Below are 23698 nucleotides of genomic sequence, written 5' to 3'. Positions count from 1 at the left end.
GTCAACCACCGGTAGCTGACACTGAAATTACATTTAGGCTGCGTCAACCACCGGTGGCTGACACTGAAATTACATTTAGGCAGCGTCAACCACCGGTGGCTGACACTGAAATTACATTTAGGCAGTGTCAACCACAGGTGGATGACACTGAAATTACATTTAGGCCGCATCAACCACCGGTGGCTGATACTGAAATTACATTTAGGCTGAGTCTGCCACCGCTTGCTGACACTGACCTTTCACATAGTCAGCGAAAAACAGCTGGCTGTCAGCGTATTACATGCCATACCTGCCAACTTTTAATCTCTTCCATTATCATTTTTCCCAGTGGAATTAAAATGGAATTAAAACTTCAATTTTAAGCAAACAAATACGTTGTATTTGAGAAAACTTAAGTTGACAACCATGATAGTAACGCATATTAATTAATATATGTGCTTAATTTTTGTAAGAATAGTGGTGATCATGATCATTTAAAGATTAAGTTTATAAAAGAAAAAATGGTATATAATTGCTACCACTTTAAATATGAAAATAAAATCTTCCGGAAGAGTTGGCAGGTATGACATGCCCATTTCTTTTTTTTTTGGTCTTCTTGTCATCGAGTCGTGAATAAATTAAGAATCAGATTTAAAAGATACTACTAGCAGAAACTTCTATAAAAAAAAGAAGCGTAAAAGCTACACTATGAAAATTAAATTTAAAAAAAAAGATTTTGCCGCAATACTTTTAACACCACAAAGTTTTAGTCACAATTTCTTTTAAATACCTCTAAAACGTACGCTTATTAAGATAATTTAATTTTTTCGTGAATTCATGTTAGCAGGTTCATCAATCTGCTGAAAGTTACAGAGATGCCAACTTGCTCCGGACAGCAAATATATACTTTAACCCTTTGGGGAGGGGTGATTCAGAAAAGCATTCGTACAAAATCAGAATCAAGTTGTAATTAAAAAAAAACTGAGAAAAATCAAAATGAGAAAAATCATTAAAAAATCTATTATTTGGCTTCAGAAATAGTAAAAAAAAATTGCACTTTACTAAACAATATTCAACAAACCGTGTTTAGCCCCTTGGAGACGGGTGATTCATAAAAGCATTCGTACAAAATCAGAATCAGGATGTCAATAAATAGAAAAACGGTTGCTTAAATGTAGTCGTTGCTAATTTGACAGACTTACTTTGTTTTTATTTTAATTATTGTTAGTTTAATCATATATTTAATCAATGTTAGTTCAAAATATAACTAAATAGTTTTATTTTGAACAAAGTAATGGTGAATTAAAAAAATCAAACAATTATAACTCCGCCCACATATAAACAGTTTAAGAATTACTTTGATTACCAGTTTTATCTTTTTACCCTGACTGATACGGTTTTATGCTGTCACGTATTTGTGACAGTCGGCGCGAAAGGGTTAAAGTGGTACTTTATCAATTGTGATTCTTGGTTTAATAAATTCAATTTAGTAGATTTTTATCCACCACTATTTTTAAACAATTCGTAGGCATATATGATTCACCACTTTTCCAGATATGTCATGCTGCACCTTTTATAAACTGGCAAAATTTGTCTATATTTGCAAATTTAGTTTGTAGTTATTTACTGTATAGCCTGACGAGCAAGCCACGTGTTAATACTAGGTCAGAATTTGTCGTTCACAATCTGCTTGCGTTGTTTTTGTGGTTTACGTGAACCTTGTACTCGGTTTCAGAAGGGTTGATTAAAGTTCAGATTAACCTATTTCTCATAGATTATCCCTCGTTCGTTGCAATGGAACTTGGCGTCTGAGGCCTTACAGCCCTTTCATAGTAATTATGTTCGAAATATTATATTATTTTAAGCTGTAGACTTGTAAAACTCAAGGAGTTCATTATGATATGGAGAAACATCGATATTTTTTTTTTATTAAAATAGGTTTTTTACAAATTATATTTTATTCTCTCTGTCCTGTTATAATGCAGTGTCGTTTGCCATACAAAATTTGTGGAGAACCACTCATCATTTTGAGTTTTGTTTTATAAAGTACAAAAACTAGAAAATTGATCGAAACTTTCCACGTTTTTACAATATTCATATAAGACTATTTTTCATTAGTTGCCAAATATGATTCACTACAAAATTATGAAAAAAAATTTGCATTTTTTTGTGCATGCGCAGTTTAAACGAAAAACTTTTCATGCTTATATTATACCTGCCAACTCTTAATGCCTTCCATTATGATTTTTCGCAATGGTATTAAAATGGAATTAAAATTTCAATTTTAAACAAAAAAAATACGTTGTCTTTGAAAAGGCTTAAGCTGACAACCATGATAGTGACACATATTAATATATATGCTTAAATTATTTAAGAATAGTGGTGACAAAATCATTTCAGAATTAAGTTTAAAAAAGAAAAAAAAAGTATGTAGTTACTACCACTTTAAATATAAAAATAAAATTTTACGGCAAATGCGTAAAAGTTGGCAGGTATGTCACATCTGGCGAAGTTTTGAGAACTTATTTTCAAATTTTGAAACAAAATTTTGGTATTTAATTTTAATTGCTTCTTAAATTTTGCTTAATTTTACTAAATATTTTTAAAATTGTAACAAAAAGAAAACGTAAGGCAAATAAAAAAGCAGGGTTCCCGCGGTCCTTGAAAAATTTAAAAAGTGGTAGCAAATTTAGGGTGGAGCTACAATATACTTTTTTATTTTAATAAACTTTTTTTATCGTAAAGTGCTTAAATTTTCGTGCATATATATATTTTTTAGAAAACAATTTTTAGTGGTGGCTACACAGAAATAAAAATGTCAAAATTTCTTTTATTTTTATTACCACTTTTTAAAATTCTCAAGGACCGTGGGAACCCTGAAAAGTTTTTTTTTTATAAAAATGTCCATATCTCTCTAAATATTTAAGCTAGGCTTATGAAATTTTATGCAGTAATCGAAAATAAAAACCCAGGTAATCGATATAAGTTACAAGTTTATTGCTAGATTTTATGAGATAGGGTGTTTAAAAAAACTTGTTTTCTTTCATTATTTATTGTTGGTCATTCAAATCTTATTGCTAAGTTAGAAAAATCACATATAATAAACATCCCTTGAATAATCCTTTGAGTATTACAGTATATAGTGTAATATATACTGTAATATATACTCTAATATATAATATATATGAGTATTGAGTATATAGTATAAAATAATCCCTTGAGAATTAGAAATTTTTTTAAAAATTTCAAAAACTGGAAGTGTCTCTTCCATTATTTTAGAGCACTGTACATTTACATTAAAACGAGCATTTTACATTTACTATTCTAATCGATAATTAATATTATGAAGAAAACTTTCAATACATAAAACAACTTAAATTTGAATTACTATTATTTAATTAAATATTATTGAACCCAATTCAAGTTTGAGTATAAATATTTAGCAACCTGAAAATACCTTTGCAAAAAAAAAAAAACACTTTACCTCACCAATTCATCTTTTAATCGATTTCATTTTTTTGCAAGATGTCTTTAAGCTATTGACACAAGAGTTTTTCATTGCAAAAGAAAAAAAAAGATTTAAGAGGATTATTCCATTATATGTACTTGTGGGAATTGTTTGCACATTCTGAATCGAGTGCTTTTACATCCAGATCAAACATTAACCATAAGGAAACCCCACGATAGTCCATTTAATATCATTAAGATTAAAATTTTCTGCATTTTTGTTGCAATTTTTTAAGATGCATTATCCAGTCTTATCTCGGAAAATATTTCAACCAAAAAATGTAGAATGAAAGAAAAAAGATTGAAAAAAAAAAGAAAACTAAAAGTCTTGAATTCCTCATCGGAATTCAATCCAAACCTAAAATTGCTTTTTCAGAAGAATATCCATATGAGTACTTTAGAGAACAAATTTAATCTTACAAATCGTTGGATAACATTCATTTTTCTCGATATTTCGTATAAAATGGTTTGGTGGCGTTTGCCAGTTCTTGATTGTTTCGACCAAAACGACCAGATAACCCAGCCACTGGACATACTTTAGCGGAGTTTACAGAGATTTTGGAGCGTTCCTGAACGCGTTGATTTTTTTTTCTTTTAATTTCAAATAAAGATAAATATCTCAATTGAAAATCAAATTATAAAAGCTTGCTAAATGACTGTAATGTAATCACTGAAAGATGATTTAAGTTGAAAAGCACTTTAATGTACAGCATTTAATAAAGTTAAAAGCTTCATTTTATTGAATTATATCAAACAAAAAATTCAACAACAAATCAAACAAAATCAATAAAATAGAGTGTGTTTTAACAACGATCCTTAACCCTTTCGCGCCGACTGTCACAAATACGTGACAGTAAAAAACCGTATCAATCAGGGTGAAAAGATAAAACTGGTAATCAAAGTATTTCTTTAGCAGTTTATTTGTGGGCGGAGTTATAATTGTTTGATTGATTTAATTCACCGATACTTTGTTCAAAATAAAACTATTTAGTTGTACTTTGAATTAACATTGATTATATATATGATTACACTAACAATAATTAAAATAAAAGCAAAGTAAGTCTGTCAAATTAGTAACGACTACATTTAAGTTACCGTTTTTTATTTAATTGCAACTTGATTCTGATTTTGTACGAATGCTTTTCTGAATCACCCGTCCCCAACGGGTTAATGAATATTTTTAGAGACTTCGTAAGATTTGAATAAATTTTTTTCGCTTTTTTAGAGGAGTTAATTAATGCTTGTGCAAGAAAAAAACAAAAACGCTATCAAAATTTAATGAATGACTGCAGAGAAAAGTTGGAACGAAAACAACAAAGCTTGTTTGTCGAATAAATTAAAGAGGAATAGAAAGGCAATTATCAAAAGTATATCCAAATATTATCAGACAATAAAACTGATTTTGATGTCTTGCATTCTGCTTTTATAGTTTGTGATTCAATAGATTTTGATAGTGCTTTTATATTAAGTCATCCAGAATGTATCAACAAATTCATAAAGAGTTCTTATACGTTTTTTTTATAATAATATGCAAAGTTCTTATAGGAATATAATGCCCTGTAGGGTCTCTGACTGGGTCCTTAAAAATACAAAAATTTCGTGGAAGCGACTAATTTTTTAATTTATTTTAGATATAAACGTAAAAATGTTTTTAATAAAATTTTTAAAGGTATAAATGATTTTATGAGAAATGTTAAATACATTTCAGTATAACTAAATAAATATTAATAAAAGCAAATACTGATCTCAGAAACTGGTCCTGTCCGGGTCTTGTTGTAACATCGAAATATGTTAGCAAATTTTAACTACGAACCTATAGACTAATGGAGGTAAATGGAATGAGGAGAAAAAAATTCATTCATAAAATTGGAAATTCAATTGAGAGCAAAATATCGTTATATTAAAAAAAAAAAAAAGAATGGAATGATTGCAACATATATAGAAGGGAAAAAAAATTATGTGTTAATTAAATGTATGAGCTAAACACCTTTATTACAACAGAAAAGAAGTAGGTAAAAAAGGAAATGGCTGGACTATTGTTGTTGATGACGATCTTAGGGTTATGAAAATCAAGAACTGGAAAAAGAAAGCTGGAGAGAAGGAGTAATGGAGCTAGAAAGTAGAAAATCTCAAGGCCCACCAAGGACTGTGAGCTAAAGAAAAGGGAAGGAAGAAGAAAAAGCAAAGAGAAAAAAAAACAATAATAATTACACTTTGGAGCAAATATTTGTTGCATTTACATAATCACTTGTTCTTACTTAATTCTGGTGTGAGGATTTCGAATCTGAAATTAGTTTCTTTCGGAAACATATTTTTTTTCAAATAGTAATTTTAGTTTAGATAGTTTGTTGCCTGAATGAACACGTTTATAAAGAACGTATAGGTTCAATTCAATACATATACACCTGTTTATTGCAATCTGTTGAGAGAATTGCTGGCTTGTTGTCCCTAGCCAGATTTTCCAGCTGTGTAATACCTCAATTTAGGCCAAAAAAGCATCACTATTTTTGAATAAGAGTGCTTGTTTTGAATGGCATGACGTTTTCCTTATCTTCAATTCCCATGAAAATATTGAGATCTATCCTCAGTAGGGTTGTATGAACCAAAAAGAGATAGTTTTAGTCTGTGGCAAAATTGAAAGTTACCATGATTGACATCTGTCATAATATTGATGCTACCCCGTCCTCAAGGCAATGGTTAAAATTTAGCTTAGTTGCCTTTTTAAACTCTTATACAAATGTGACTGATATATTTTGGCTGAAATCAGAAATCAGAAGTGTCTTCGATGGGACAGGTGTTTTTCTCTTTCTTTACAATTGGAGATTTTTTCCTCGTACGATTGAAGTAGAAATTACTTTTTTATAAATAGATGTTTTGATATCGTCTTTCTTAATAAAAATGGTTGATTCACAATGTTTTTTTTTTTTTTTTTGAGTTAGTGGCTTTAAGTGTAAGACACACTGTATAATTTTTGCAATGAAAATAATCAAACGTGTAAAAAATATCTCGTGCTCAAACTACCAACTTGTACATACGTTGCTGAAAATTATGTAGGGTGGTATTCAATCCTTTCGAAGGCCGTGGTAAATATACTTACCACCAAAAACATGGCATCAAAATTTAGATATTTTTTAAAAAAAACTAAATGAGTCTTTTCTTATATCAATTACTATTCCTATATCAATTTTATTTCCAAAAATATTAATTTACCCTCAGTAGAAATAAAGGGCCCATTAAAGGGTTAAATAATAAGAGAATCAAAAATATTATATAAATTAGGATATTCCACCAACACTAAAAGCAAACTTGCCCTAGAAATCGAACTTATATTACTTATAACAAAGTTCTTATTTTTTCACGGTGTGTAGACCAATTGCTTTAAATATTAAAACTGATAAGTTAATCAGTAAAAACATAAATGTAGCTTCTACTAAGAAAAAAATCTTTAATGATAGTGCAAGATGGAAGCTATAAACGTTAAATAATTAAATAATTTTTAATTGAATCAGTTTTAATCAGGTCCATGCATCGCAATTTTTAATTTAGATTGATATAAGAAACTATAAAAACTCATATTCTTAACTCTCAAAGTTAAATGAAACTGATTACAGAATCTCTCTCACTTTCTAAAACCCATGATTCATTTTTAATCTCGTTGACTCAACTTTGCACGAAACAATACTGCCTCACCAAAAAGCAATCAAAAATTTAACGCAAGATTAATTTAGTCCAGGGTTAACTTTAGGTATTTAACAAATAGGCTAATGCCAAAAGAATGGGTGTAGTCGTGCAGATCTTATTTCATAAGATCTACATGATTAGACACAAATCATCATTCAAGCTGGATTGGGGGAGGCGTTTTATTTTTAGGTTTACGAAAAAGCCGATTTGCAATTTGTCACCTACTTTCCATTATGTAGCTTAAGAGGGTATTAATCCATAGTTTATTTTGGAACAAAACCTTTATGGATTTTAGGTTTAGTAGCTAGAACTCTTGGGAATACATCCCACAAGATAACCACAAGTGTAACAAGCAAAACCACTCTATTAAATAAGTCCCGAAGGTCATTATAATAATGCATCGCAACAGGCAAAGTGTATAAGGAGTGGTTTCATTCCCAATTCTTTCAGTTAATTATCGTGAGAAAACCTTCTACCAATCGTTTCTGAATTTCTGTTGTCCGATAAAAGGTGATCATTTTCTCAGTTTATTCCGTTTTTGGCAGAAAATGCTATGATATTGCTGTCTTTCGGATATATAATGCTATGCAGATGTTAATGCTTTATTTTTTATATTATCAATTTTTTAATGTTAATAATTAGTTTATTCATGATTCCATTTTACTTTTTTACATATTTATATATATTTGACCAAAAATATTTTTTTAATTTTATTTTATTCTATTCAAGCTATAGACGCCCGAAGGCTGAGCGGTAGCACTTCGCGCTCCCGTGCCACAGGTCTTGGGTTCGATCCTCGGGCCGGACAAGGTTGACTCAGCCTTTCATCCCTTCAGTGGGTCGATGAATGAGTATCAATTATGCTTGGGAACTAAACACTGGGGGCTCCGCGTACGGCTGACCCCCTGACTGGAACATCTGCCCCTGAACCCCAGAGCCCAAGGTCAAGAAAACTGAGATGGGCACGGTACGACTTGGTCCTCTATGGGCTGTCGCACCACTGAATTTAGTTTTAGTTTAGATTCAAGCTATAAGAACAACTTTAAAGATTTTGCTTCTTCGCGAAATTTGTTAACTGTTAAATTAGTACTTTACTTTTAAACCTAAACCACATTTTTCTACACGGCAGTAAGTTTAGTTTCTGCTTTCTTTTATTTCATGATCTTTTTCAACTGAATTTCTTAGCGATATCTACGCATATAAAGAATAATTTTTATCTTAGGATAATTGGTCTTTATTCAGAAATATCGCTTTAAATTAAACCAAAAGATGTGTCTTGAGGAAGACTTGTGGTTTTTCCCAATAATAGTTTTCTTTTTTATATTATATATATATATATATATATATATATATATATATATATATATATATTCAAAATGGGAAGTATGGTAGACTCAGGATATATTGTAGTTAGTTAGTCAACTTCAACATCTAAACCAGTGATTCTCAACCTTTTTTTTGCGGCGGCACACTTTTAAAGATTTCGAAAATTGACGGCACACAATGAAAAAAATTAGTTTAAAAGTTGTTTAATTACCTATAATAAACTGTGTTAAATAGTTTGTGATAATAGTTTTGAATGTGAAATAAAATAATATGTACTGCAAAAGCACATTTATTAAGGGATTAATTATTTCCTTCGACTAATTTTTTATTAGTCAGTAACAGTTTTTTTTTGCTAGTTATTAATTGTGAGCTTGTTTTCCATAGTTATTAACTGTTAGTTTTTTTTACATTAATTATTATTTTTTGTGATTTCTTGTTAGTTAGTTTTTTGCTAATTATGTTAGCTTATTTTTTTTTTGCTAGTTATCCTTTGTTAATTTGTTTTTATAACTATTAATTGCATAGCTTACTTTAATGATTAGCTTTTATTTTCGCTTGGAAGTTAGTATTTAGCTTGTTTTAGCCTTTGTTAATTAATAATTTTAATAGTCATTAAATTTCCTACTAATTTCAACATTATTTAAAATTGTGTGTCAAAGACAATTTAAACACTTCCTTCTTATTTTAAGATTGTCAGAGACAAGACAATCGCCCACAAAGAGATGTTCACGTGGTTAAAGCGTGGAAAAATTATAAAAAGTATATATATAATATTATATATCTATACACTTTTCTTTAGTTTAAACTTCACTTGTAATAAAAAGAGCATTAATTTTTATTGTATCATTTCTAATATTTGGCGGCACATTTTAAGAATTTGGTGGCACACAAAAGTGCCGCGGCACAGTGGTTGAGAATCACTGATCTAAACGAATGATAAAAATTAATAAGAAATCGCATACCTGCAAACTTTCACTCTTTCCGAGAATGGATTTTCCAAGTGATTGTACGAAAAATTAGTAGCAAAAAAATTGATTTTAGAAATGTTTTAATATATTTTAAGTTTTATATACATATGTATGCTTATTTTTTTATATGAATGTATATTTATGTGTAAATGTATGTATAAAACTGAAAATTGTGACGAACGGTTTTCTAAAAAGGAAAAGTATGCCACCCCTCAAGCTTCGCTTATAGGTACTGGTGACTAATAAAAAGAAAAAAATTATTCCAAAAGACTTAAATGAGCTAATTTTTTCTGCCATACTTCGTTCAATTTATGATTGAAAACAAATAAACGGAATATTTTTGTTTTAAATATGAATAACTTGCAATTCAAGTCATGATGATAGTTCCGCTTAAATAACTTAATATATTAAATATCTAAAAATAAATTTTTGAGTTTCTACCACCTCTTACATTCTTAGTCGCCTGTGGCATCATCCCTGCTTTTTTTTTATCGCAAAACGCTTTTTTTTGCAGAAACTTACGTATTTTTTAGTTTATGATTTAGCGTGCAAGAAAATTTCAAAAATTTCTGATAATTATTGGGTCTGCAGAAACCATAAAGCATTTGGTAGCAAAAAATGTAAAGTCACCCATTTTCAGCATTAATGGAATCGAGTCTACTTTAACAACACAAGGGAATCATGCGCCGCATTTTATGCGTTGCGTAAACTTCAAAATTACAACTTAAATTTACACAAACTTTAGAAAAAAATAAACTAGTCAGAATTTTTTAATATAAAAATGGACCAAAAATAACGACAAATTGTAAAAAATTTCTATGTCATTCCAGGTCCATCTTTCGATAGCTAGTGGTATTTTTTATTGTATTGGTAAATATTGATGTTAACCCACTGCACGCGGGCAGCTTTTCTGAAAAATTCATTAAAGCTGTTAAAGAATAAAACTTTTGAATAAAAAGTATTCGGCAAGATTTCATAAAAGCTTGAAGAAACGTGTCACTATAACTAAAACGTTAATTAAACGAAAATTTTCAAGGAACAATTGTAGCACTGATTATATATGTACTGACCCAATTATGTTTGTGTAATCACTAATTGATAATTTCTTTGAAAAACAGAGCGGGAGAGAAGAAGCTTTGTTACAACTTTTGTATGGATCGTATGAATTTGAAAAACTTATTCTTACGTTAACCGCTCGCAATGTGCATGACATCCAACTTCTAAACTTTTCGCAAAACATTTTACTGAGTGATAGACATTAAAAATCCATAGTTTTCAGAATTTTTGGTAACTTTGCTAGTATTTTAAAGTCCGAAACAAAGTGGTGCTGCGTTGCGTATGAACTTTTAAGTTATTTATGTGTAGTGGTGTGGAAAATATGATTAAATGAATACAAAAGTAATACAATAAAAGATTAAAGTAGCTACCACTAGAATTGTTGTATCCTTGGTTATGCAAGCCATTTGTGTGTAACGTTCGCTTAAGACGCCTACTTCTACAGCCCACAGACTTGTTAACCTCATCAGTGAACTTAAAGACTTGCTGAAGGACCAAGACGTACTGCATCTTCTCACAACTTTAATCCAGGGGAATTCCCCATACAACTGATGTAATACTGAATCAACTCATGCCTCACCTCATCATGGACTTATTATCTGATCCTAACTTAGAACTTTGAACTGTATATGACCTCTGGACTAAATGCCAAAACAGTATAGATGAATCGGTTAGAAGCGCTTCGCGCTTAACACCGAGATTCCACTCATATCAATCAATCAATCAAAACGTTCGCTTAAGGAGATATTCGGAAAGATATAGAGGACAATGGTCGACGACCCATCAAGATAGAGCAACTAAGAAATAGGCATGACAACGGATACAAGCTCCTCCCACTTTTTCTAGTGATACTCCATGACTTCCCAGAAGATCGGGACTTTATTTCCACAGAGAATCTGCTGTCCTTTCCAGTCCTAATCGAGAAATTTAATGGAGGGCGTTCCGCCATCCAATGTTACAAGTGCCAGAAATTTGGACATACACAAAAAACATGCTCAAGTGATCCAGCCTGCATGAAATGTGCAGGAGCACATTTTACCTACAAGTGCGTGAAGCCTCTCTCCCTTCCAGCCACATGCATCAATTGTCAAGGCGATCCGGCCTGTTTTACGGGCTGTGGTGCTCGGCCGAGGCGAAATCATCGCATCTTCACGCGTAGACCACAAGATGCCCCCAGCAGTGCAGTGAAGTTCCTAAGGATCATCAAAGAACTTCAGGAACTTTTGAAAGACGAGAAAATCATCTCATTACTCATCTCCCTGCTCTCAGCCCTAAAGACGTAGATAAGGAGCCTCACCATCAAGCCTGCTACATCTTTCATGATGCCTTTCATTATTTTATCGCATTTCAGGTTCTTTTCCGAACCACCAATACAACTTTCCTATGTATGTCCCTTTGGGATTTCTCATGATGAATGGGATAAGGGCCATTTAGGCCGCAGATGCCCAGTTCTAAAACAACGAACGAACGAACGAACGTTCGTTTAAGGCTGTTTTTCGAAGGCTCCGTCTTTACCCTTTGCACTCGAGAGGGACAGTCAGTCACCACTCTAAATGTGAATTTTCTTCCCCTTAATGTTTAGTTACCACTTCATTCAGTGATCTCCGGGTATTAGAAGGTAAATTTGTAATAAAATCTTTCAAAATAGTAGTGGTTGCGTTTATTTTTTTAACAGCTGAAAGAACTTTGAATGCAAAGTTTTAATATGAATTTATACTTTTTTTGTAAATTATATGCTATTTTTTTAACTGCTAGTTAGTTTGCAACTGCTCCTCGTGACTGTTAGGCCAAGTTTAGCCTATCTAAAGTCAGCGCTCTTTACGCATATTTTAAAAATGGCGCAAAACGGCAATGTGGAAAAAAGCCACAGTTTTGTGAAAATGAAAAGCCCTTGTGGTCTAATTTTTTAATATTTAAAAACAAACTTTAATGTTGCTTTACTTGGGCTCATAAAAATTTGCAGAAACTGAGAATAAGGCAATGATTTTGATAATTTTCATCTAGGTGGAAAAATATCGCTAAATAGGCGATTTTAAAAAAGTTTGATAACTTTTAAAAAGTCATTTATCTGTTTTAAAGCCCAGAAAATTCTTCACTGCAAGATTAAATATATAGTTTAAAATCATCGCATTGCTTCAAGTGCAAGGCACTTTATTTATGGCTTTTTTATTTTCTTTGGCGACAGAGTTTCGAAAAACAGCGTTAAAAGAACAGTTACCTTCTTCAAAGGAAAAAAAATGTGGTAGTACATGAATTTCTCAAGATTTATTTTGTAGAAACCAAGTAGTCTGCACTGCCACAATTTATTTGGTTAATATTTATGTTTGGTTCATCAGTCATGGTGCAATGCTCCGTCCTCCCAAATAACCAAATTGTTCTCTTTAACGAAACCATCCCTATTGTCAAAAGCCCAAAATGTTTTGCCAGGTCATAAACAGGAAATTCAACTGTAAAGATCATGTTAAATCAATTATCTAGAAAGCACAAGCAGGTTTGTCTACATCTCCAGGACTGTCTACTTCCTACGCTTTTGGGAAAATTTTCTTCTACTGATAACTAAGTTTATGCCTTAATGTATTATTCTTTCTCTTATAAATTTGATTTCAGGTTATTTTTCACATCATTACTTGTAAATGATTCGAAAGCTTATATAAAAAGTCATGTTTGTTGGAAGTTTAGTCCATTTTAGTTATGTATTGTATTATGTATTATTATTATGTATTGTTCGAGTTTGTGTAAATTCATCGCAGTATTTGTGAAGAAATTTGTCATAGTAGTAATGATTTCAGTTCATTTGCTCTTCTTACGATATCAGTAATTTTTTTAAAGAAGTGAACAAAATTACTTCAAAAAAATATCTGCCCCTTTATTTTTTTTTAAGAATATTATTATAAGATACACCACGACCATCATATATCAAAAATAAAAAGAAACTCGAGCTTAAAAAAAAAAAACGTTAATATTCATTGTAATAAATTGTAAATTGTATCATGGACAAAAATACATCAGTATCTTGGTCAAATTAACGTAAAAATATGCTATAAAAGAAACCAACTTCGTCAAATTTTAGTCGAAATTTGGCTATGAAATTTATTGCAGTCAAAATAAGAATGGAATGGAAATACTAAAAAAAAAAAAAAAAATCTTATGGGTTTGGTTAAAATTCGCATTCTTGGTAAAAGGACGAAATTTATATAACCGAAAATAAATGTTAATAAATTGATTAAAATAACGTAACCTATTAGGCTAAAATTACGTCAAAAATTGGTTACGAAATTCACCATAGACAAAAAAAAGGAATAAAATTGTCATTTTTAGGATAAAAATAACCCAAATTTTAACACTTACTTAACGGATTTAAGACTATCATTTGAAACGAAAATAAAACGTTTTGTCGAAACGTTTAAATGCTCTTAACCTAGGGGCATTTTAACGTTTTTTTCACGTAATTAATACTTATCTCAGCTTCATGGATCCTCGGGATGAAGAGATGCATATATTTCTAACATGAAGATTTTCATAAAGTTTTTATTAACGGTCGGACTGACGGGCGAATCCCCCCAGTCCTGAAATTAAGAATGCAAAGTAAAAGTAATTGAATTGTTCCCAACTGTCAGTTAGGAGCATGGGAAAGTTAGTTGGTGGTTATCGAAAGTGGAGTTATGAGATGAAATTTTTTACTTTTGAAAACCTGAAAGAAGACATAAACTTGAGGGCAACGGCGGCTTGTTTTTGTAGCACCGCATCTTTGTTTAGAATACAAAATATAATTCTTTTTTTCACTCCAATTTGGATTCCAGTAACCAGAAATAACCATGTCAAAGTTAAAACATCAAGATGAATGGGAAATGAATCGTTAACGACCTGTTGAACCATATAAATTTTGATGATGTTGATGAAAGTGCAACGCTATTTTAAAGCTACAGAAATAGGGAATAAAGTGAATCCCTTGGGATTTTAGTTTATAACCGTCGTTGAACTGCCGACTCAATTTTGGGTTTATGACTACTAATGTTCAACTCTGTACCTCGTAATTTTGAGCCCAATCCAGAAGACAAGGGAACTCCTGGATTAAGTATGGAGAGAAATTAGTCTTCTTGGAGGACTTTTCGATGGAACTAACCTACCTTAGCGTTACATGGAGAGGAAACCACGAAAACTTCCCACGGTTAGCCTGACGGCAAGGGGACTCTAACGTATGACCCATCTACCACTGAGGATATTTTACGTCCGCACTGTTGTCAGTGAGAGCCGGTTGCGGAAATCACATTGACCAGCCATCGCTGGGAATCGAGCTTGGTTCGCCTCATTGAAAGCAAACCCTCTGTCCCCTCAACCATTTCGGCTCCCTCTTAGCATAACAAGTATGTAATACCACTTTTTCCCCTTGTAGGTGGTTTTTACATGTAAACCACTTTTTTGTCACTAGGTATTAACCCATTTAAGCGTAGCGCAGAGATGCCAACTTGCTCCGGACTTAGGTTAAATATTTTTTGGTATATTTACAGTAAGATTCTTGCTTTAGTAAATTCGACTTATATTACCGATTTATGTGTTACTCAATACTATTTCCGAATAGTTCAAAGTGTTATGTGAAGTGCCACTTTATTATAACTATACCGCGTTGAGCGTTTTAAAAAATTGTCAAATTTAACCGAAAATCTACTAATTTAAAATTATAGTTCTATACCGTTTTTTTTAAGTATTTTGCACAATTCAGAGCAACTGGCATCTTTGCTAGCGTCGTCATAAGAGAACCATGCCTTTTTTTCAAGGAAAAAAAAGTGTCTGCACAAGTATCTAATCTTCTGGATTTGTCATGTCGAACCTATATTCTCTAAATAGTAGATAGTAAATAATTATTTACATTTGGATTCGAAGTATTCGCTAAATTCTCTTATTAAGTTAAAGTGGTAGGCAACTGTAAGAAATATGAGTTACCACATTTTTAATCCATGTGTTCTCTATATATAGACAAACTTTTGTGGCCACGTCTGAGTGTAACATGTGCCATTTAATTGCTGCATCTCATGTAATCTGTCTATTGTGTTTGCTTAAGTTCTCATTAAAGGTTGAATGAGAAAAGGGCCATTATTGGCCTCAGGAGCCCAGCTAGACTAAACAGACCAGGCTGGGGCTAAGTGGATTCAATTTTTTTTAAAAAAGGGTCTATCCTTTCTGTTATTCTGAAGTGAAAGTTGATGTTTTATTAGTTTAAATGTTGTGTATAGTCACATTTTTAAATTGGAAAAATTCCATATGATATAAGTTTCTAAATCTGGGGATTGATGGCTGAAATGTATTAAGAATTTCTTATTATAATTTTCATAACATAGTTATTGAATGCATACTATTAGTATTGCTGAAATGCAAATTATTGTTTAAAAAATAAAATTGCGTGAATCGAATCGAATTTTTCATAAAAGATATTTACCAAATATTCAAATTGCTAATAATAAATTTTCTCTTCACTGGTTCGTTTTAGAAGTTATATTTTTCATTTACAATAATTTACCCCACCATAATTACTTACAGATAATTGAAATATTTATGTTATATTTTCATAGTTAAATTAATAGATCAGATAAAGGTTTTCAATCCGTGAAAACCACGAGCGAAAATCAGGTACTTCAGCAACATTTTAATTGGATATTAATCACATGGTACTCCATTTTGTGATTTATTCATTTGTGATATATCCATTTTGTGATTTATTCATTTGGGATGTATCTATTTTGTGATTTATTCAATTGTGATATATCCATTTTGTGATTTATTCATTTGTGATATATCAATTTTGTGATATATTCAAAAATTGCTGTCCTTAAAATCTGTGCCTCCAAAATATATTCATTTGTTTTATTCTTGGTTCGTGATGATAAAAAAGTGTAAGCTCGGCAGGTTATTTAAGTAGACAAAACTCACGCATTTTTTTTTCTTTGTGTTTACATTATAATCAAAAGTAGTTACGATCAATACGAAAAATAACCTTCTTTTCACTATTAGTCAGCTTTTTTTCAACTCAGACAACTGTGTGCGGTTTTAAAAGATCCTAGGCACAAATGGGCAAATGGATCAATCAGGAAATACTCGTACAATATGAGTTTTTATGCATTTCGTTCTTTCTTTTACTTTTTAAATAAAACTGTCCTCAAAAAAGGACGTTGGGTGCTTAAGCTCTTGCTTTTTTATAGTATATTTCCATCATCTCAACTAACAAAAGTAAAAAAGTACATATTCTAATAAAAATTTATACGAGCATTAATGATAATTTATTTAAATAAATAAACAGAAGTGTTCTTCTTGAGATATTACATATTTAATTATTTCTTTGAGTTCTCAGAACTTATAAAAAATGGAAAATTGATATTTCGCATTTATTTTAGTTTTTCACGTTGTTTCAACTTTAGTTATTATAATCTTTATATGTCTTTATATTTAGTTATTATATGTCTTTAAATAGCTCTAATAAATATTTATTACTTTTATATATTAAACAGAACATAAAAACCAATGTCTTACTTATAGATTTCATTTTGTCTGCAACGTTTCTTTACTCTATTTCTTAAATGGCAAGTGCAATTGAAAACTAGACGCTTGGGAATATGGTTGACTTAATTTATATCCCTCTAACTTATTTTGGTTTCTACTGGTTTTGCTCTGGGGAAAATGTTAAAGGACGGCAGTTAAAAAATCCAAAAAGACATATTTTTCTTATCTTTTCAAGTTAACTGAATATTGTTATCTAAAGAAAGTAAACTCGAAACGAAAATGAGGAGTTTCTATCTGAAACTAACAAAGGAGTTATATTTTGTTGACACTTCAACGAATTTTTATTGAATAGATATCTATTTCTTTAATAATGTCAATAACAATATATTCGAAAGGTTTGGTAAGCTTAGTTATCTATATAAAAGTTTACATTTTGTCCTTGGAATCAATATTATTCTTGTTTCCCATGGGACTTAAAAATTCAAAAAGTGTGCTCAAAAAGTAGTTAACTATTAACTTTATACTTTTTAGAGTGACAGACGTTTAAAAACCAAAGCTTTCAGAATTTTCGGTAATTTTGCCAAAACATTACATGCTTCACCACGAGAAAGGTAGAACAGAGGGACTTTGCATAAGTACTTTTTAATCAATTATTTATAGTGGTGGGAAAAATTAGCTCAAATGAATAAAAAAATAACACATTAAGACTTCAACTTAGGAACCACTAGAATTAAATTTTACAAAAAACGAAGAAAGTTGCCAGCCCTGTATCAGAGATGCCAACTTGCTCCGAACTGCAAATATCTATTTTAAAGTGATAGTTTATCAATAGTGATTCTTGGTTTAATAAATGCAATTTAATAGATTTTTATCCACCACTATTTCTAAGTAATTCCTAGGCTAACAAAATTCACCACTTTATAGTACTTAAGTCATGCTATACCTTTTAAAAAGCAAGCAAAAATAGTCAAATATTTGCAAAATTTATTTTGTAGTTATTTACCGTTTTTTTTTTTAATTATTTTGGCGTGTCCGGAGCAGTTGGCATCTTTGCTGTATTAATACGGTCATAGCTGGCAACTACTACACTTCTTGAAAAAAAAATACTTGGTGGTATATAATAAAATAAACTAGGGCTTTCAGACTTTAGACAAAATTTGCCTGCATTTTAATTGTCTCATTATGAGATAGATTAAATAAAATGACATTTTAATTGAACTTTTGAGACATTTGCATGTAGTGGTGAGTGAATGTAGTGTTACACGCTGTGGTAAAATGAGTTTAAATCAAATTTAAAAAGCGAAGAATCCTACATTAAAACATAAACTACACATGAAGAAATTTTCCCAAAGAGCCTAGAAAGTTGGCAGCTCTGTACTGTAATAAATTCGGGATAACCATAATATGTTATTTTTTAAGAATATATAGACATATCGCTGGTTCAAAACTGAAACGACACATCTGCAAACGTATTATGCCTGCAGATGTGTCGTTTTAGTTTTGAAGCAGCGAAATGACAATCTAACCTAGAAATATTTCCTGACTTTAAAGTATTGTAATAAACTAAGAATTTACTTCTAACATTAAAATTTTTAACATCCTTGGGAACGTTGCTTTTGCAATAACATAAATGCAGAGTATAGTAACTAGTAAAATGTGAAGTAGTTTTTTTTTAAATCTGTTACCCATTTGTGTTTTACATCACGAATAGGTCGCTACGCTGTTTCAAATCACTGGGAACTCTTTCAGTTTCAAATGACCAAAGGAAAAATGTCAACAAAATATTGAATTAAGTAGCAAAAGAACGAAGATAGCGAGAAAAGTTGAAACAGCATCCTTCATTAGAGAATATATATCTGGTAAAAAAGGTGTAAAAAAGGTAAAAACTGAATTAATGTCCTTCAATGATTAAAATAAATTTTGGACTTCTCGAATTTTCAAATGTTCTTTAAGCTCTTCAATGATTTCTATTATTCCCATCTTTCAACTTAGTTGCTGTTACAGTTTTCTTTTTTTGTAGATTTGCGAATCTTTCTCATTGGATGAGCAGCATATTCGGGAAAAATTGCAGAGTGCTTGCCAATGGTATTACAACTTTTAGGAGGCGTGTTGACATCTTAATCGTTTTCATAATAAAGTTGATTTTCAGCACATTTCACATGCATTGTAGTCTTAGAACATTTAGATTGATCATGGCCGTATTTTTGATATTCAAAGTACTGAATAAGGTATTAAACACCATGAAATCTATCAATATAGATTGATTTATCAAGCAGAGTTCAGTTTGGATCTGCCATGTTGTTTCTCAGTCCCAGGAAACGTTGTCAAGAAAATGGGATCAAGCCGATAGGTCAGACCTACATGCTTCATGAACTGGATACTATTTGAAATATTGATGCCAGTTTTCTCTACCGAAGAAATTTCCTCATTCGTATCAAAAAGCAGTGCATTAATCAAAGCCTTAAAGAATTACTTTGATAACTCACTGATAATATCGGGATTTTTAGACTTAACCAGTTTCGTTTGAGAGGCCTAGATAGGATGGAAGGAGAGAGATGTTATTTCCATAGGCTGTGCGATTTCAAATCAGATCTTTTGGCATCTTTAAGTCACAAATATTAGTTTTTTAAACATACGAAAACTTTTTCTTCAAATTTTTCTGTTGTTTCTTCCATGGTGAATTGTCAGCTAAGACTGGAGTCTTAGAAACTAAGTACTTAACTTCTTCAACAGAAGAAGATTCGGATGAGTTTTCTTCAACATAAGGCAAAAACAGATTTACAAAACTATCGTTTTCGTTTTTCGAGCCTTCCCCATTTTCTTAAACGATCATCTCTAGCTATGTCCATTTTCTAAAATATGCATTTCGAGCTATGTTCAAAATAAAATCTCATAAACGAAACTTTTTTAACTTTAGATCTCTTTACAAAATGGGATTAACTACTCAATTTCTATTTAATTTTAACATTTTATTCCTAATAATAAGGAAATCTTAAATGATTGTAACAATACAACTAATTAAAAAAAGAAAAAAAAACTAATCTTGCTATTAAACAGCTTCAAAAGAATTTTGTGATACTTCCAAAAGCTATTAAAAACGATGCTATCTTTCGTACAAATTCTATTTTTGAAATTTTAATTGATATATATATATTTAATGACTAGTTTAAATTATAAAACTTATTCAATTTCATTGCATACCATAATAATCTAATTTTCCGTCGTTAGTGGTCAACTTATTCTTACCCTCATTCCAAAAAAAATATACACTAAATATTAAGTATGTTTTTAAATTTATTGACGATTCAATTATGTTTATTTTTTTTTTTAAATAATGTAATTTTTATAGAAACATGTCCTGCGAGGAGTTAATCAATGTAATAATTAATGATTTATGAAGTAAAATTAAGTGCATCAATATAGCATTTGTTGTATTTGAAATCCATTTGAATATAAAACTGATTTTATCAGCGTTTGAAGCAAGTTATGAAGAGGTTTTAATTAGAGCTTGTATATTATTTATTTCTTTTTTCCATTCCCCCTTTTTGCAGTTCTAATGAAAGACGTTGTCATGATATCAGCAAGCTCCAATCATTAGAATGATCAAATTTACTTCATGGTTTGCTCTTTATAATCAATTTTCAATATATTTCTCCATTTTCCTATACGTTTTTACTGTTTCATGAAGTTCTGACTTTTCTTGAATGCTGCTCTAACCCTCATGGGCTTGTATCATATAGCTTCAGTATCTCTGCTTTGAATCATTTACAAGTCGAGTTTAATATTTCGGACTTTTTAATCCCCATCATTGTTAAACAAGCAAATTTTGAAAAGAATAATTAAATAAACTCACTTCTCTGTCATTAATAAACCATCTTAGAATTGGTGGAGTGCTCTCTTTCGCTGATGTGCAGTTTATGTCTACTAAGTCTCCTACATCATATCGGCTAGTTGTACCACTTACTCGAGGTCTTCTTCGGCTTGGAATCACATTTGGAGCTAAAAATGAAATATTTATTTAGAGAAAAATTCGCTAATCGATAATATAAACAAAATTTCCTGTTTCGTAGCTAAATTTACCATTTTAACCATATTAATTTAAAACGCTTCTTCAGGTGGTAATTTAACCTATTCCTTGCCATAAGATAGCAGTACGCTAGTAACAAAGTGGCATATTTTGTTTTATAGTCATCGCTAAACAGCTGACCCAATTTTGAGTTTGCGACTACCAATGTTCTACTCCGTAGCGTTGCAATTTTGAACATAATCTAGAAGTCAATTGGTCTCTAAAATCAAGTTTTGGAAAAAATTATCCTTCGAGGTGGACTTTTTAATGGAACTAATCGGCATTTGCACGAAAATCTCCAGCTGTCAGCCTGACGGTAAAATGATTTGAGATGCAACTACTTCCAATTTTTAAGATTCAATTACTCCAACGTGTCTGATTGAGTATGGAAATTAGTTTTTAAAATGAAGTGGTAATTAACAGCTCCATTTGAAGACCTTTTTGCTTCAGTCGGTAGATACTTTGATTTTTCAACCCATGGGTGAAAGCCCTTATATAGCAAGACGGAAAAGAGAAAAACCTGGTACGTAAAACATTTCATTCCAGCATTTTTTTCGAAAAAAATGAAATATCTGTAACTATCAAGATTTCTTTTATAATTCTGGCATATATATAAAACTGCTTCTTTTCCAAGATAAAGTAGATATTGTTGAGAAATTTAAAAAAAAGAATAAGTAAACTACTCCCCAAAACTAGCTATAACTGAAATGGTTTTACTACCAGCCTTTCCTCTTTTCCGTCTCGCCTTCACCCCTGGGTCAACCATGCATTCATTCATTCATGCGTGAGTTTTACTACCACTAAAAAATATTTTTCCGCAAACCGCAACAATTGGACATTTAATCATAAATGCATAGATTGTGAGTATATTACCATAAATACTCAAAATATTAGAAATTCCTTCAGCCTGGGAAAAATGAAAAAACTGGTAGTAAAGATTCTATAAAGGTGCTTGAAAACGCTATTTATATATATACAGGGTGTCTATAAAAGAACTCCGGGGTTTTGAGGCAAAATATTTTAATGAAATAAAAAACATACATACATGTTTTATACATGACTGAAAAGCTTACATTTTCAAGTTTTTTTTAACACTTAGTAAAGTTCTATATGAGCCCCGTTAGTGGCACGGCAGACGTCTAAACGGTATTCTACCTCTTCCCATGTCCTGGCGAGCATGTCTGGGGGGACGGTTGCCACACAATTGACTATTCGTTCCCTGAGATGTTGAACATCACGAATTTTCTCTGCATACACAAGATTCTTTATATGCCCCCAGAAGAAAAAATCCAACGGAGTCAGATCAGGGCTCCTTGGAGGCCATGGAATAGGTCCCTCCCTTCCGATCCACCTGTTGCCGAGCCGAGCGTCCAATGCCTCACGCACACGTAAACTGAAGTGTGGCGGGGCCCCATCTTGTTGAAAGTAAACTAAACCCTTCTCCGCCTCAATGTCATCTAACTGAGGAAAAAGATACTCCTCCAACCTGCAGAGCCGCCAACAGTTGATACAAACATTCCCAATTGGTATGAGTAAAACTTTTTGAGCTACTCTTTTCAGAGAAATCGACTAAATTTTGCTATCTTTTATAGTTAGTGAGATATGAATTTTTAAAACCCCGGAGTTCTTTTATAGACACCCTGTATATATATATATATATATATATATATATATATATATATATATATATATATATATATATATATATATATATATATATATATATATATATATATATATATATATATATATATATATATATACAGGGTGTCTCAGTTAAGCGTTTCAGAACTTCTAAGAGGTGTAGGGGACATCCTGACGACTTGAAATCATATAGCAATGTGGGGTCGGAAATGCTTTCCTGAAGCGGTGACGTACACAGAAGCACCATAAAGAAAAAGAGACCGTAAGTGAAAAATCGCTATAATAGTACATTGAAAAAATTATCTGGCCTCCTCGATCGCCCGACCTATCATGTCTTGATTTCTGAAGTCATAAGAAAACACTGGTTTATGACACCCCTGTTGATAATGCTGGTTACAAGAATCGCAGTAGCTGCCTGCGAGATATGCCTGGAGTATTGCAGAATGTTCGAATGTCCATGAGCCGGAGATGTGAGGTGTACATTGTAGTCGGTGGCAGAAACTTCGAACACTTACTTTAGCCCATGTACCATATAATTTTTTCAATGTATTATTATAGCGATTTTTCACTTGCGGTTTCTTTTCTTTATGGTGCTTCTGTGTACGTCACCGCTTCAGGAAAGCATTTCCGACCCCACATTGCTATATGATTTCGAGTCGTCGGGATGCCCCCTACCCCTCTTAGAAGTTCTGCAACGCTTAACTGAGACACCCTGTATATATATATATATATATATATATATATATATATATATATATTTATATATATATATATATATATATAAAATCTAAAATCTGAACCTACGTAAATGTGTAGAAAGTCCACTGTTTTGTGAAAATAAAAAGCGTTCGTGGTCTAATTTTTTTAATGTTTAAAAAAATTTACTCCAATACTGCATTATCCAACGCAGCTCATAAAAATTTGTAAAATCTGAGAATGAAACAGTGATTTTGAAAATTTTCATATAAGTGAAAAAATA

At 31.3% G+C, this 23698-nt stretch overlaps 1 protein-coding gene across 1 annotated transcript in view; it reads right to left on the bottom strand.

The window, feature by feature from the left end:
- Positions 1-23698, bottom strand: part of LOC107455861 (uncharacterized) — a 259904-nt gene that overhangs the window by 10153 nt on the left and 226053 nt on the right. Inside the window, exon 6 of the mRNA XM_087155784.1 lies at positions 20863-21008. Within this exon, the coding sequence (XP_087011910.1) occupies positions 20863-21008 (146 nt within the window). The remainder of the gene's footprint in view (positions 1-20862; positions 21009-23698) is intronic.

Source organism: Parasteatoda tepidariorum, chromosome 12, assembly GCF_982258835.1.
Source record: "Parasteatoda tepidariorum strain Cologne lab strain chromosome 12, Ptep-v5.0, whole genome shotgun sequence".
Taxonomy (NCBI): domain Eukaryota; kingdom Metazoa; phylum Arthropoda; class Arachnida; order Araneae; family Theridiidae; genus Parasteatoda; species Parasteatoda tepidariorum.
The sequence above is the reverse complement of the archived record's forward strand: the minus strand, read 5'-3'. Positions and strand labels throughout refer to the sequence as shown.